At 34.7% G+C, this 16011-nt stretch overlaps 1 protein-coding gene across 2 annotated transcripts; it reads left to right on the forward strand.

Moving 5' to 3' along the window:
• The first annotated feature begins 7185 nt into the window (after positions 1–7185).
• Positions 7186–15386, forward strand: LOC105642335 (nucleolar-like protein). Of its 2 annotated transcripts, none has more exons than XM_012227147.4 (14): positions 7186–7545; positions 7635–7769; positions 8223–8376; positions 9212–9285; positions 9476–9535; positions 9638–9850; positions 10192–10320; positions 10504–11214; positions 11970–12162; positions 12276–12469; positions 12796–12900; positions 13577–13716; positions 14480–14758; positions 14866–15386. In XM_012227147.4, the coding sequence occupies exons 1-14, from the start codon at positions 7318–7320 to the stop codon at positions 15128–15130; spliced, it is 2880 nt and encodes a 959-aa protein (XP_012082537.1). In that variant the 5' UTR covers positions 7186–7317; the 3' UTR covers positions 15131–15386. The 2 variants fall into 2 exon arrangements, with proteins under 2 accessions (XP_012082537.1, XP_012082545.1); XM_012227155.4 differs by having other exon boundaries at positions 8223–8367.
• Positions 15387–16011: the final 625 nt, after the last annotated feature.

Raw genomic sequence — 16011 nt, forward strand, 5'->3', positions numbered from 1 at the left:
TTAGCGCTCTTATGGAAGTCTGTTTTATCAGTTCGTCAGCTTAATATTTCTTTACGATGCATTGATGTTGAGGTAGTGGTTGATCAGGTGGGTGAGTGGAGCCTTACTGGCTTTTATGGGCAACCTGATCGTAATCGTCATTCTGAATCATGGAATTTGCTTAGGAATTTGGCTGAATGTAGTGAGCTGCCATGGGTTTGTTTGGGTGACTTTAATGATATTCTTCACCAACATGAAAAGAAAGGGGGGCGTCGGCAGCCTCAGAGTTTGATTAATGGTTTTCGTGATTCTATCTTAGATGCTGGTCTTACTGATTTTCCTATGGGTGGTTACCCATTTACTTGGGAACATGGTCGAGAGTCTAATGTTCTTATTGAGGAGAAACTTGATCGCGTTCTTGCTTCGGCTAATTGGGTTGGTTTGTTTCCTTTGGCACGTGCTCATGTTCTTGATACCTCTTCGTCTGATCATCTACCGTTATTTTTGGAAGTTCGAACTTTTATGACCCGTCAAGTGGCTAGACGTTTTAAGTTTGAAAATTCATGGGTTAGGCATCCAGCTTGTCGTCAATTGGTTCATGATAGCTGGGTTGCTTCGCAAGATATGGACTTGTTAGACAGATTGGCTTTTTGTAGTTCAGCATTGGACCGGTGGGGTGTGGAGCAACGTAATTTTGATAGAAATTTGTTGGCAGATTATAGACGGATTATGAATGTGCTTCGGGGTTCTAGAGTTCCTGCAGATATTCAAAGTTTTATTGCGGCTAAAAAAAATTTTCATGATTTATTGAATGATCGTGAAATTCGTTGGAAGCAGAGGTCTAAGACGTTTTGGCTTAAGGAGGGAGACAAGAATACCCCTTTTTTCCATATGGCTGCATCTATACGTTTTAAAAAGAATCAATTTTCTAAATTAAAGAATGCTGAGGGTGTTTGGGTGGAGGATGATTCGGGTTTGGATAAGCTAATCACGGGGTATTTTTCTGATATATTTACTGCTAATGTAGGTGATGTTGGTCCGGTTGTGGATCATGTTCCTGTATGTGTGACGCCGGATATGAATGCTGATCTTTTGGCTCCGTATACTGCGGATGAGATTAAAGTGGCGGTATTTAGTACGAAGCCTGATAAAGCTCCTGGAATGGATGGCTTTAATCCAGCGTTTTATCAAAATTATTGGGATATTGTTGGTCCTTCAATTTCACAGGTTTGCATCCAGTATTTGAGTCAGGGTGTTTTTCCTAGTGAACTAAATAATACTCTCCTTGTGCTTATTCCAAAGAAGGATATCCCTGAAAGTATGGGTGACTTACGGCCAATAGCTTTATGCAATGTTGTGTATAAGATTATGAGCAAAGTTATTGCTAATAGGCTTCGGCGGATTTTGTCTAACATTATTTCTCCATCGCAATGTGCTTTTATTCCTAACCGTTCTATACAGGATAATAGCATTATTGCTTTTGAGTTGATGCATTTTTTTCTTAATAAGAGGAGTGGTAAGGATGGGTATGCGGCATTGAAGATGGATATTTCAAAAGCCTATGATAGGTTAGAGTGGAGTTATATTACTGCCGTTTTGGATAAGATGGGGTTTAACCATCAGTGGATTAGCCATGGTAGGTAAGCAAGCTTGGCGGATTTTCATGAATCCGACTTCTGTCATGGCTTCTTTGTTGAAAGCTAAGTATTTTCCTCTCACTAATTTTCTTGAGTCGAGTTTGGGTAACAGACCTAGTTTTTTATGGCGCAGTCTTTGGGAAAGCCAGCGAGTTGTTTGTGCAGGTGCTTGTTTGCGGGTAGGTTCCGGTTCTACTATTTCCATTTGGCAGGATGCTTGGTTGCCGTCAGTATCTTCAATGAAAATTGTGACGCCTAGGCCAATTGCTACTGGTTTACTGTGGGTTTCAGATCTTATTGAGAATCACCGCTGGAATATGGAGGTTATTTCTAATAATTTTGTGCCTCAAGATGCTGCTGAAATTATTTCTATTCCTTTGAGTAGGCATGGTGGTGATGATGTGTGGTTTTGGAGGTTTGATAAAAAAGGTGTGTATTCAGTTAAAAGTGCTTATCGTCATCTTACTTTTATTGAGCCAACAGAACAGCAGTTATTGCAGGTGGGTCTTTGGAAGAGAATTTGGGGTTTGCATATTCCTCCTAAGTGTATTAATTTTATTTGGAGGCTATTGAATAATGCTGTTCCTTGTATTAAAGTGTTGCAGGGACGAAATCTGCATGTTGATGGTCTTTGTGCATTTTGTCAGTATTGTGAGGAAGATGTGTTTCATGTGTTTGTGCAATGTGATTTTGCCAGAGAATGTTGGCAGTCTTCCTCAATTGGATTTCGATTTGGTCATTGTTTGTCCTTTTGGGATTGGTTTAAGAGCATGGCTACTGCCCTTGGTGAGTTTGAGTTTGAAGTGCAGATAATGATTTTGTGGGCTATATGGGAGGCAAGAAATGATTTATTATGGAGGGATAAGAGGTTGTCATCATTTTAGGTTGTGAGGAGAGCAAATAATTTATTAAGTTGTTGGACCCAAGCTAATGGTGTTGATGGTGATGTGGGTAGGATGGTAGCGTGTGCTTCTTGGTCTAAACCAAGTCAAGGAATTCTTAAATTGAATGTTGATGGTGCTTTGTTTAATGGCGATTATGCTGGTATAGGTGAAGTTATTAGAGATTCGAATGGGGCCTTTGTCCGAGCTTTGCAAATGTCCATCCCTGGTAATTTTGAATCATGTACTGTTGAGGCAATGGCTATTAGAGAGGTTTTGAGTTGGGTTAAGGAAGTGGGGTGGTCTTCTGTGGTTGTGGAGTCAGATGCTCAAACTTGTGTACGGGCTATTACTGATCCCAACTATAGTGATGGCTCTGCTTTTGGATTAGTTATTTCAGACTGTAGATCTCTTCTCGATGAGTTGAGGGATGTGAGATTAGTCTTTGTTCGTAGGTCTGCGAATGGTGCTGCTCATATGCTTGCTAGAGCCGTTACCATCTCGACAGGCAAGGTGGTTTGGTCTGATCGACCACCTGTTTGTATTTTTGATATTTTAAGGCTTGAAGGTTAATAATATCCTACATTATTTTCGTCAAAAAAAAAAAAGGGTGGGAAAGAATAAATTTTAGAAAATCAAGCTTACGGGCTACAAAAACAGCACAAGCATCAGAGATATGAGGCTCCACAATAATCAAAATATCAAGTCTATGCAATTTATGAAACTCCTTAACCTGAATTCTAAAACCTCTCTTAGCTGCACCACCAAAATTCACATAATAACTTTTAAATCCATAAAAAAATGAATTAAAAAAAGAACACAAGAAAAGCACCTTGTAATAGGCATGATAGAATTGATGTAATCAAAATTATTTTTAATATAGACACTAAATTAGAAATGTTTTAATTACATTATATCAAATTGTATTACATAAGACTGCATAAAACTTGTTATAATCCAACTTAACCAAACAAGTTTAAAAATATAACATGTTCAAATTGGGTTAGTTGTATTTATAGCTCAGTGCTCGGATTGAATCACAAACAATATTTGATATAAAAATCTATATATATTCGACTCAATTAGTAAATAATACTCTTTTCATTCCAAAATTATAATCTCAATTTTCTTTTTAGGCTCTAAAATAATACTAGTTCCATTTATAATTTTAGAAATATCATTTCATAATACCCTTTTATAATAATCCGTGTGAATAATTAGTATTGGTTGAAATTGCTAAATAATGAAAATAGTCTTAAATTGATTTTAAAATTATAATACTAACTATTCATCATATTTTGAGTCTCAAAGAATCATTAATGTATCATGTTTAAAATCTTTTAAGGATATATATGTAAGAAAAAAATAGTCAAACTAATTTAACTAATTATTCTCGTAAACTATGTAAAAAAGAAATAGAACTATAATTTTGAGACGGATGGAGTAATGAAGCATGTACAATATTTATATTACTAATTCTATGTGATTATAAAATTTATAAATTAATTTATCTATTTTGTAATTTTGAAATGAATTCTTAGTTTTTTATAGAGATTTCAAGTGTGTGTGTGTATATATTTATTTATTTATTTATTTATTTGGTGGCAAAAGAAGAGCAGAATAAAAAGCAGAAATCTATCTCAAAAAGACAATGCTACAAGCAGCAGCCCAAATAATCAAAGACAAGGAACTAGGACTAGCTTTCTAAATGAATAAAGAAGAAGGAATGACATGCCCTAACTTGGCCAAATGATCAGCCACAGAATTAGTTTCACGAAACACATGATGGATAGAACACTTCCAATCACAAGTCATCGAGCTCTAAATATCCAAAATAAGAACAACCAAAGGATGAGCAATAGATAACCCTAAGCTCACCAGCGTAACAGCCTCTAAACAATCAGACTCAATAATAATCTTATGAAAACCACGGTCCCAAGCAAGAATAACTCCTGTCTGAATAGAGGACAACTCACCAACTAAAATAATAGAGTGACCAATATTAAGAGAATAGCCTCCAAGCCACCTCCCCCAGCAATCACGGAACACACTACCACCACTAGTCAACTTCGGATTAGTAAGACTACTACCATCACAATTTAACTTCACTTAACCCCCTTGAGGCTTAACCGAAGCCACAGAAAACTGCCTACTAACTCTAGCCGAAGCAACATCAGGAGTAGAAGAATTCACAATATCCAAAACTACTTTAAAAACACAATGATTTAAAGCAGAAACAATAACAAGTTCATTCTGAAAAACATACAAGTTCCTCGCTTTCCAAACCCACCAAATAGTAGCTAAAAACCAATGATGCTAGGAGATACCAAAGGGACCAGACATGTGCAAGGATAAATTTAAACACAACCACAACACCACATCATCCAACCAAAAAAAAATTAGGAGGCAAACTCCACTGCTGCCACCATGCCCGCACCACAACATAATCACGAAAAAGATGCAACACAGCCTCTTCCTCCATAGAATATAAACTACATAGACTAGAACGAGTCATGCCCCTCTGAAACCGAAAAGAATTAGTCGGCAAAGGGCTATGCAGAGCCAACCAAAGGAAATGTCTCAATTTAGGCAAACCATCAACAGACCAAATCTATGAGAAAGAAATAAAATCAATACCGACATGCACTTCCTCCAATAATGAAGATAAATAGGCTACTTTAACAAAAAAACTCACTATTAGAAGAAAAATTTCACAAAAATGAAATCCTGAACATGTTTTATTTGTTAATGAAAATAAAGAGCTTTAATTTATTTTTAGTTTAATTTTTTATCTTTTTTTAGAAAAATTATTTTATATTTGCATATTTTATATTTTTAATTATATTTTAAAATATCATAAATAAAAATTTGATTGAACAATATTTGATCCGGTTGAACTTTCCGATTCAGTGAACCCTGTCTTCACCGGTTCAACGACTGGTCCGGTTATCAAAATATTGAGTTTTACAGACTAAGTCATCCATTAACAAGTATTAGTAGTATAAAATATTCAATGAGACTAGGGTAACTAATAGAAATATTATTTATTATTAGGGCGGATTCAAAAAATCTAATTAGTGGGGGCAACACATGAAAATAATATTTCAGTGAGGGCAAAAGGTAAGAATTTAGTGGAGTAAATATAAATTAACATAATTATATATATTAAAATGCAAAAAATCATAAATTAAACTGTAAAAACTCAGCGGGGCAAGTGCCCCCATTGTAGATTTTGCCCCTGTTTGTTATGGGAATGGGGTAGTTCAGTGGTACAGAGCATTAGCGGGATCGATCATCATGGTTTAGATTATGGGTTCGATTCTCCGCAATGCAAACTTTCTTGGCTAGCCCCTTTGTCTTTAAGGGCGATTATAAATTAATCAGCTTTACTGTAGACCATTAAAACAAACATGTGCATGGATTCATTACCATGAAAACGATGTGGGTTTAAATTCCTTCGATTTATAGGTGACACCGTTTATGTTTGTGTGGAGTTTGGATGTGACGTAGATTCATTAAGATTATTTGAGAGTCTATTTTTTTTATTTTAAGAAAAAAAATGACATTCTCTTAATATTTTTTAAAGTTTTTTTTTTTTGACATTTTGGCTTCTTCGTTTCTGAAAAATAATTTACTTAAAAAAAAAATTTCAAATGGTTTATTTTCCGTTGTTTGGTTGCAATGTTGAAAATTAGTTCAAACTATTAAAATTTTTAACTCATAAGACCATAATAATAATATAAATTTCATTTTTTTAAAATTTTATTGTTAAATATGAGAATAATGCAAAAAAATAGTAAATTATGAAAGTCGTCGGTGATCGATGGTGGTAAACGGTAAGTGGTAGCAGTGGCTATTAATGATTAATAAATTAAAAAATATGGATTTATAAGGTTATAATAAGTTGGTCAAAATCTGGAAAATATTTTATGTTCTTGAAAATAGAAAGTCATTTTCCTTAAAATGACTTAATTTTCTTTTGACTAGAAAAATATTTTCCATTGACTTATTTTTCTAAACACCCCCAAATATATTTTCCTAAAGGTTATTTTATGGAAACCAACCAAGCTTGGAGTAATATTAAAATTTAAATTTAGGCTCTGTTTATTTTCGTAAAATAACTTGCTGAATAATATTTTCATAGAAAACATTTTCCTTGAAAAATATTTTTCAAATAACTTATTTTCTATTGTTTGGTTGAAATAATGAAAATTAGTTAAAAATATTAAAGTCTTTATCTTATACAACCATAAAAAATATTAATAATAATAAAAATTTTATAATTTAAAAATTTTATTGTTAAATATGAAAAGAATGCAAAAAAAATATAAATTATGAAAGCCGCCGAGTGGTCGGTGGTAAATGGTAACTGGTGGTAGTAATTATGATGATTACTAAATTAAAAAATATGAATTTATAAAATTTACCAATATTCAGAAAATATTTTAGTCACTCAAAAATGAAAAGTTATTTTTTTAAACAAATGACTTAATTTTTCTTTAACCTGAAAAATATTTTCTATTAATTTATTTTTCTAAATATTTTAAATAATAAAAAATTATGAAAAATATTTTATTATAAATCATTTTACGGAAAAGAAGGGAGGCTTTGCGACGTTTATTCAGTTCCCCAAAACATTAAAACCATGATAGCAAAAGCAGTCCATAGGTTCCTACGGCCCATATTACATTTAGCTCATAGACCACATTGCCTTCATAGTCATTCATCAACAACTTATCTGAGCAAAAACGGAAAAAACTACTCAAAACCCTAAACCCTCAGCAAAACACTCTCCGTCGCGCTCTATCGGCATAGTCCCAATGGCGAAGACAACGAAAAGTACCGGCGGTGACACCAAAACGAAGAAGAAGAACAAGAAAAACAAAAAGTCAGGTCCAAACGCCGTGGCCATGAAGGTCAAGACCACTCCAAAAGATAATCCTTTTGAGACCATCTGGTCGCGCCGCAAATTCGATATTCTTGGCAAGAAAAAAGGCAAAGGTGAAGAGCGTCGCATAGGTCTTGCCCGCTCTCTCGCCATAGACAAGGCACCTCTTTCCCTCTATCTGTAAATTCCTAAAAAATTCTATATATGAAGTAAATGTGAATGTAAAATGTTAATGTTTGGTAACCGCAGAGAAAGAAAACGCTGCTGAAAGAGTACGAGCAAAGTGGGAAGGCTTCAGTGTTTATCGATAAACGAATTGGGGAGAAGAATGATGAGCTCGGAGAGTTTGATAAGGCTATTATGCGGTCACAGCGCGAGCATCAGGTTTGCTTTGTGTTTCCATGTTTAATTCAAGAATTGTTTAATTTATTTTCAATCATCTTAAATTATTATTACAATTTTGCGCTCAAACGACTTGGAGAGAGGACATAATAAGAGAAACCATTTCTATGGTAAAAAGTAAATTTCATTGTATGAACGGTTTTGGTGCTTTTAACAAAATGCATAAATTTTTGTAGTTTACAACTTTTTTCGATCTCCTTATTTCTTGGATTATTCAGAATACATAGTATTGCATTTATTGTTGTATCCTTTTTCTTCTCTGGGCTTGATGACAGTAGAAGTTTAATTTTAGAAAACATTGTAGTTTTTGTCTTTCTGATCAATCATCAATAGGAGTGAAAACAATTCAATAGAAAAGGGTGAGATTTTTGTTACTGATTTAACTGTAGAACTAGAATTTCAATTTTTTTGTTGATTTGTTCCATTCGTACATAGCTGAAAATAGGCAAGAAGAGCAAGTATAACTTATCAGATGGAGAAGAAGAAGATTTTGATATTCAGGGTCTTGGTCCACTTTCTGGGCGGGATGATTTTGAGGATGAAATGCTATCTGATGATGATAAAGATGATGCTGAAGCAGGTAAAATGAGTATGTATCCACTTGATGTTTTTTATGCCAATTTGGGCTTTGTTTATCTAATAATGCCAATGGAAATCCAACTTTAGTTTAGCTTTTGCTTGTAATTGCTGCAAATCCGTATTTTCTAAAAAGTATGCTGGTTTGCTGTCAAATTCATATAAATTGCAACTTCAGTTAGTTTTTCTTTTTTCGTTCTTCATATCTTCCTTACTGGTCTTGAGCTAATTCAGCACCTTGTTTAAGGTTGCATCCTAAAATTTTGTGTGCTGTCACAGTGTTGTAAATTATTTTATTTTCATATTTTTGCACCTCTATAGATGCAAAGTTCAACATTCATCTTCTGTTCTTCACCTCTAGACATCCAAAGGCCACAGCAGAATGTTCCGAAACTGTTGTAACAATTGAAAAGCAATTGAAATATGTTGGCTGACTCTAGTTTTCTCTCTGTAAATGCCCTTTTTTACAATATATTTAAATTGAATATATCTTGGCAAAAGTAGTCTCTCTAAGTTAAGTCTGTCTCTTATTGTTTCACTGCATTCTATACAAATCTTAATTTCTTAATTTTTTGTTTGTTAAAATATAGTTTCCTGGGCACTAATTTTGTCCAGTTGACATTCAATTTTCAATAGACATGGTACAGGTGCTGCAATTTGTTTATGTGATGGAATAGATGCTTATCGGTCTAGTTGCTCTTGACATGTGGTTTAGACTTCATCCTGCATTCCCAATTTCTATAACTCATTGTTATGTTGTAATCGAAATGTGTTATTATTTCATTCTTGTTTCTTTAGGATTTATTGACTTCAAACTTTTTCTTTCTTTTTATTTACGGGGATGTCAGACACCTTAAAACAACTTAATTCTTATGAGGTGCATAACCAAGAGGAGCAGGGTATGGTGGAAGGAGGAGAAAAGGTGAGAAAATATGAGAGACTGCTGATTATTCTCATTACTAATTTTTTGACTTCAGAATTGAACAAGTGAGATATTTTTTGCAAATTTGTTAAATCTAGTCTACAATTCTGCTTTGTTCAATTAAAGTTTTGATGGATGCCAAATGATGTCTTTGCCTGTTGTAATTTAAAGTATGACTTTCTAATTGCAGATACACAAAACAAAGAAGGAAGTAATGGAGGAGGTTATCTTGAAAAGCAAGTTTTTCAAGGTGCTTAGCTGAACCCTGTCTGATTGAAGCTGCTCCGCAGATGAAGCTATATCTTTGTTCTGATTATTGTACTTTTTTTTTTTTTTTTGGCTTATTGATCAGGCTCAAAAGGCAAAAGATAAGGAAGAAAATGAACAGTTAATGGAAGAATTAGATAAAAGCTTCACATCCTTAGTCCAGTCTCAAGTCTTGTTTTCTTTGACTGAACCTGGCAAGATGAATGCCCTGAAAGCTCTTGTGAATAAGAGCATTCCCAATGAGCATGTGAAGAATGATGACATGTTAGGTGCTCAAAAACCAGAAGCTTTTAGGCAGGTACAGTTTGATAGTTCTGGGTTCCGTCAGCCTTTTCTTAAGCAATTAAACTTAATGATTCCTGAGTTTGCTATTTTTGCTGGAGCCTATTTCTGTAGAAGTCTTCCATTTTTTTGTTCCATTATTTTATATGCCATGTTTATGATATCCCACATTCTCCTGAAATTAGAGATGTATTATCCTGTGAAGACCTATATACCCCAATTTACATTGTCCCCCAGAAATTTTGTTTGTTTGTTCAGTCTATGGGTGATCTGAAGCTCTAACCTTCACAAAGCCATTAACAACTAGCTTTGTTGTTCTTGGCATGAGGATTTGATATTGTTTGCCATCTCTTGCAGGAACAACCTGATTCTTACGATAAACTTGTCAAAGCTATGGCATTGGATATTCGCGCTCATCCATCAGACAGGACAAAGACACCAGAAGAGATTGCCCAGGAAGAGAGGGAACGACTAGAGCGGTTAGAGGTATGGCTCTGCTATTTGAAGCTTAACTTGTGTGTCAGACCAATTGATATAAACTTTATCCATATCACTGAACTAAAATATTCCTTACTTTTATTGATTCTACCTGTAAATCTATCTTATTAGCTACTGTTTTCTGAAGATTTAGATCTCACTTGCCAACTTACCGGTGCTTAACAATTTCAGGAGGAGCGTCAGAAAAGGATGTTTTCAACTAATGATTCTAGTGATGAAGAGAATGATGATATTGAGAAGCCATCAACCCAAAGGCCAAGATCAGTATCTGGAGATGATCTGGGTGATTCCTTTTCTCTTCAGGAAGAGCCTAAGCCTACAAAGGGCTGGGTTGATGAGATTCTTGAAAGAAGAGATGCGGATGAGTCTGAAAGTGAAGATGATAATTCTTCTGAAAATTCAGGAAGTGCTGAAGATGAAGGTGATAATGAAGGATCTGATGAAGATGCTGGTGACAATGAAGGATCTGATGGAGATGATAGTGACAAAGAAAACGATGAATCCAAGAATATTCTGTCTTTGAAGGATTGGGAGCAGAGTGATGATGATAAGCTTGGCACAGATTTGCAAGATGAAGAAGATGAATACAATGAAAATCTTGATGATGACACTGAAGAAGCAGATGTTAGAGGGCACAAGAAGTCAAAGAAAAATGATGATGTTGAGACTAGGGAAAGAGATACAGAATCTTTGGTTGCAAAGAAGATAAAACAGCGTTCAACTGAACCAGACATTCCCTTTTTAATTGAAGCTCCAAAGAGCTTTCAAGAACTGTGTGCATTATTGGAGAATTGTTCTAATTCTAATGTTATTACTGTAATCAATCGGATTCGGGCGAGCAATGCTATAAAGCTTGCTGCAGAAAATCGGAAGAAAATGCAAGTATGGGAATTTTTCTTCATCTGTTTGTTATTTGTTTTATTTATTTATATATTTATTTTTATTATTACTGCAGGTTTTTTTTGTTCCTTGTTGGGTTGTTTTCTCTTTTTTCTTTCTTTCTTTTTTTTTTTTTTTTTTTTTTTGTTTGGGTTGGGGGGGGGGGGGGGGGGTTTCATTAATCTAATGTCTGCCTTTTGTTTTCTTTATAATCTATATTTATTGAGGGAGACGACAATATGCAGATCTTCATGAACCAAATGCTTCCATATATGAAGACATTTAACTAAATATTTTTGAACACCAGTTCTCAAGTTCATAAACTACTGTGAAAACTCATCACTTCTGTATCTAAGTTACAGTAGGGTGGTGGCGTAGCTTTGAGTGCTGTGGTTATTGATATTTTATAATCTGATAATCAGGCAAGAAAAGCAAACAAAGTTGTACCACAGAAAGTGGTATTTTGATTCTGTTACGTTGATTTTTAATGCTCCTGAAGTAGTCAGTATATATATATATATTAACCATTGCTGTATTTTCTCAAATAAAAAGGTGATTTTGGTTAATATGTTTATCAGATTTTATTCAATGTTGCTTTTTCCTTCCTCTTTCTTTATTGCATGCCTCAAGAATTGAATATATTGTTAACAGTGATTCAGGGTCTTGGATATCACACATGATATGGTTAAGCTATTGAAGTGTTCATTATGGCTTGGTTGCTGTTTTGCTTTTGTAAATGAAATTATTCCGTTCTGCAGGTCTTCTACGGTTTATTATTGCAGTATTTTGCTGTCTTAGCAAATAAAAAGCCCTTGAATTTTGAGTTGTTGAATTTGCTGGTCAAGCCACTGATAGAGATGAGCATGGAGATTCCTTACTTCTCTGCAATATGTGCTCGCCAAAGGATTTTGCGAACTCGAGCGCAGTTTTGTGAATCTATTAAGACTGCAGGTTAGTCCTAATATGATGGGAAAGTTAATGATTTTTCCAACTCTTTCAGAAGCTTTTTAATTCTGCAGCTCTCCAACTTATTCGTCTTCTTCCTCTTTTTTTTCCCCTGGCAGAGAATGGGTGTTGGCCTTCCATGAAAACATTGTCCCTGTTGAGGTTGTGGTCCATGATTTTTCCATGCTCTGACTTTCGCCATGCTGTTATGACGCCAGCAATATTATTGATGTGTGAATATCTGATGCGTTGCCCCATCAAGTTGGGTCGTGATATTGCAGTTGGTTCTTTCTTATGCTCCATGGTTCTCTCTGTACGTACACTGATACATTATTTTCTTTACCAGTTCTTATACAAAACTGAATGCAACGTGCTTCAATTTTTTGGCAGCATAATCTTCTGTAGCTCTTCTTTATGCTACAGCTTTTCATCTTGTACTTGGTGGTGTGCTCACATGTTGGGGATGCTTATAGACGTTACTTTCTTATTCATGTCCTACATTTTATCTCAATGTTCTTTCTTGTATGAACCTGTTGGCTTGTCATGTTGAGAATGGCATTGTCAAAATTGTTTGCTAGTACCCTTATTTCCCCAACTCTTGCACTTTCTCTCTATTAATGTGATCCATTTGTTTTGCAGATAACTAAACAATCTAAGAAGTTCTGTCCTGAAGCCATAGTGTTTTTGCAGAATCTTTTAATGGCAGCCACTGAAAGAAAAAAAGCATCATATCAGGAATCTGAGGTATATGGCCCTGTGATGGTTGTGTTTTGTGATGTGGCTTCCATTGTACCGCAGTTTTCATTGCCTCGTATTCATGTTTTTCATTCAACAGATGATTGGCTTCTGATTCCAATTCATAGTAAATAAACAAAGGGCTAACACCCTCATATCTTGAACTTTGGATATATCTCAAGCTCATCTAATTGTTTAGTTTTGCATCAATTTTTTCTTAGACATTATAATTTGTAGCAATTGTATGCAGAGTGGAAATCACAACAATGCATGTGTTTACCCTGAGGTAGCTTTGAAGTTCCTGGCCACCAAAACCTCTATTTTATCCAATCCTCTTGTTTCATAGTGTTTTAGAGGTTTAGACAGCTTGAGATGGACTCCAGTCAAATGATTTAAATATAACTTAACCCCCTATGCCCAACGTTTTCAGCTTGCAGATTCAATACCAGCTTAAGATAGATACATCTCATTTTGTGATTGCTACACCTCGATACACTTGCTACCAATGATCTAGCATGAGAAAAGTTGACAGAATTGTATAAAATTAAAATTCCGACAAAATTGAGGATTTATGATTGTAGTTTTATTTTTTCATGATGCACTTTCTTTTCAAGTGTACCTGATGAAGGTCGCACTACATGCAGCAGGTTGAAGTAATGACTGTTGATTATTCTTATTCTGGCAGTTCTATCGTCAAATGGAACTAAAAGAGCTCGGGCCACTTTTGTGCATGCACCACTGTGTAAATGAGATTAGTCCTCTGAATTTTTTCATGATAATGGACATGCCAGAGGATTCTGCCTTTTTTAGCTCAGATAATTTCAGGTCAGTAAATATTTTGTTTCTAGGTAGTTTATGCTACAGCAGGCTATACTTTGTGTCGATGCTTCCATCCTTTTGACAACTTTGAAAGGTTAAATATTTATGTTCAAATGCGTGATACCCGAGGGTATACCTTGAGATAAAAATAAGTTGAGAAATGAAGGCTTTTTAGAAAAAATATCATTTGCTATAAACAAGGGCTTTGTGAACCACAGAGGGAGGGGGTTGGCACGAGTAAGTCAGTTTTGGGGACCGAAGGCAGTTCTCCTTGTCTTTGTATGCAGCCTTTCTGCATTATTTTTACTCAAATCTCAAAGAAGCAATACCACTAGAAATCTTAGAAAATAGGTCTCTAATTGATCAATAATTGGAACACAGTACATGGATGCATTTGGAGGTTTCTATAATTGTTAATGCAACTTGGACTTGGATTCTTAAATTGAACAATCAACAACTTGTGATCCGCAAGTAATTTCCCGATAAAGAAATCATCACCCAAAACATAAGTTAAGATCCAAAATGCTACAACCCCAGCCATTGTGACCCTGAAATTACTATCTTAGTTCTGAACCAATGGAAAGCATATACATATTGAAATTTTACTTGGCAGCATATGGTAGGTCTTCATGCCACTATGAACTATTTGACTATTGATGTGGTATTATGTTGTGGCTATTTGACAGTAGTTGGAATTCATTTTGGTACTGTTATCAATGTCGTTATTTCGCTGTTATTTCTGATTGCTGAAAATTAATTTGGTGTGCAGGGCTAGTGTGCTGGTTACTGTTATAGAAACAATACGAGGATATGTTGATACTTATCAGGAGCTGAATTCTTTTCCTGAAATATTTTCGCTGCTTTCAGAATTGTTGCTAGATGTGGCAAAACAAGAAAAGATACCAGCAGCATTGCAAGATAAATTTAAAGACGTTGCTGAAGTTATTCGAAAGAAAACAGATGAACATTATATGCTGCGACGACCACTTCAAATGCGGAAGCAGAAGCCAGTGCCTATCAAACTACTTAATCCTAAATTTGAGGAGAAGTATATAACCATTTCATGTCACTTCTCTTTATTTTTGTCATTTTGCATTCTGTTGCTAACAACTAAGAGCTAAAAACATTTTAATGAACTGCCTTGTTATTTTGCAGCTATGTCAAGGGTAGAGATTATGATCCAGATCGTGAACGTGTTGAAACAAGAAAGTTAAAGAAACTTATAAAACGAGAAGCTAAAGGGGCAGCTCGTGAACTGCGCAAGGATAATTATTTCTTATTTGAGGTGAAGGAGAAAGACAAGGCATTGTTGGAAGAGGAAAGAGCGGAGAAATACGGAAGGGCAAAAGCTTTCCTCCAAGAACAGGAACACGCTTTCATATCTGGACAGCTAGGAAAAGGAAGGAAGAGAAGAAGATGAAACTGATCGAGCTGATAATCTGTTTGTGCGACTTTCTTCATTTTCTTATTTGTCAAGGTAACAAGTTTCTATGATTTTTTTCTTTCTAAAATAGTGCTGCTGACATATATATAGTAGTTTATTTACAGAAAACTGTATAATTTGGCGGGGGGGCTGTTTTGCTGTGTATTATCCTTTTTGTTTTTGGGTGCAAAGCAGCAAGCTCGAGTCATGTAAAATTTTCCATCTGCAATATTTATTTAGTTTCTATTGAAAATTGATTCTAATTTGTTGCATGGATCGGATTGTTGAGTTGGACTTGACAGATCGGATTGTATCATCAACCCCGATTTCTCACTTTTGTTATAATTTCACCCCAAACATTAAGCAAAACGCAAATTTTATGGTATTTTAATGGTTTACTGCGTTGTTTTCAAAAAAAAAAAAAAAAAAAAAAAAAAAAAAAAAGGGAATTATCTAAAATCATATAGGTTGAATTTAAAAATTAAGCAAACCTTTTTATAGGTTGAGAATGCAAGCCCACCAATCTAGACCAGACCAGATTATCACATCAAAATGAAATGTCATCTGACGCTGACAACAAAATTATATAACTTCACAAATAGAACCTGGAAAATGGGATAGAATGGCCGATATTATTACATGATCCCATTCCCACGATGAAATGGTTGGTTAAATTAGTTATGATCACAATTTTAGAATCACTTATTCTAAATTTTAAAACCAGCTGATTTGAGTGATATAAAAATAAACTAGAATCGAACCGTCTTTAGGTTGGAACCAAAGTAAATAATCTTTTTTGAGCTTTTTATTTATTTATTTTTGGTTTGTAGCTTAAACAAATAATATTAATAAATAATTCTATTGAAAAAACTAAACTA

The sequence above is a fragment of the Jatropha curcas genome, chromosome 11 (genome assembly GCF_041381405.1).
Source record: "Jatropha curcas cultivar XTBG-Jc1 chromosome 11, XTBG_Jcur_1.0, whole genome shotgun sequence".
NCBI lineage: Eukaryota > Viridiplantae > Streptophyta > Magnoliopsida > Malpighiales > Euphorbiaceae > Jatropha > Jatropha curcas.

Excerpts from the sequence above, each read along its gene's own strand:
- LOC105642335 (XM_012227147.4), top strand. The coding sequence starts at position 7,318 with ATGGCGAAGACAACGAAAAGTACCGGCGGTGACACCAAAACGAAGAAG. Across the intron at positions 9,536-9,637 it reads TGAAAAGCAAGTTTTTCAAG|GCTCAAAAGGCAAAAGATAA; the intron begins GTGCTTAGCTGA and ends CTTATTGATCAG. Across the intron at positions 12,901-13,576 it reads CATCATATCAGGAATCTGAG|TTCTATCGTCAAATGGAACT; the intron begins GTATATGGCCCT and ends TTATTCTGGCAG.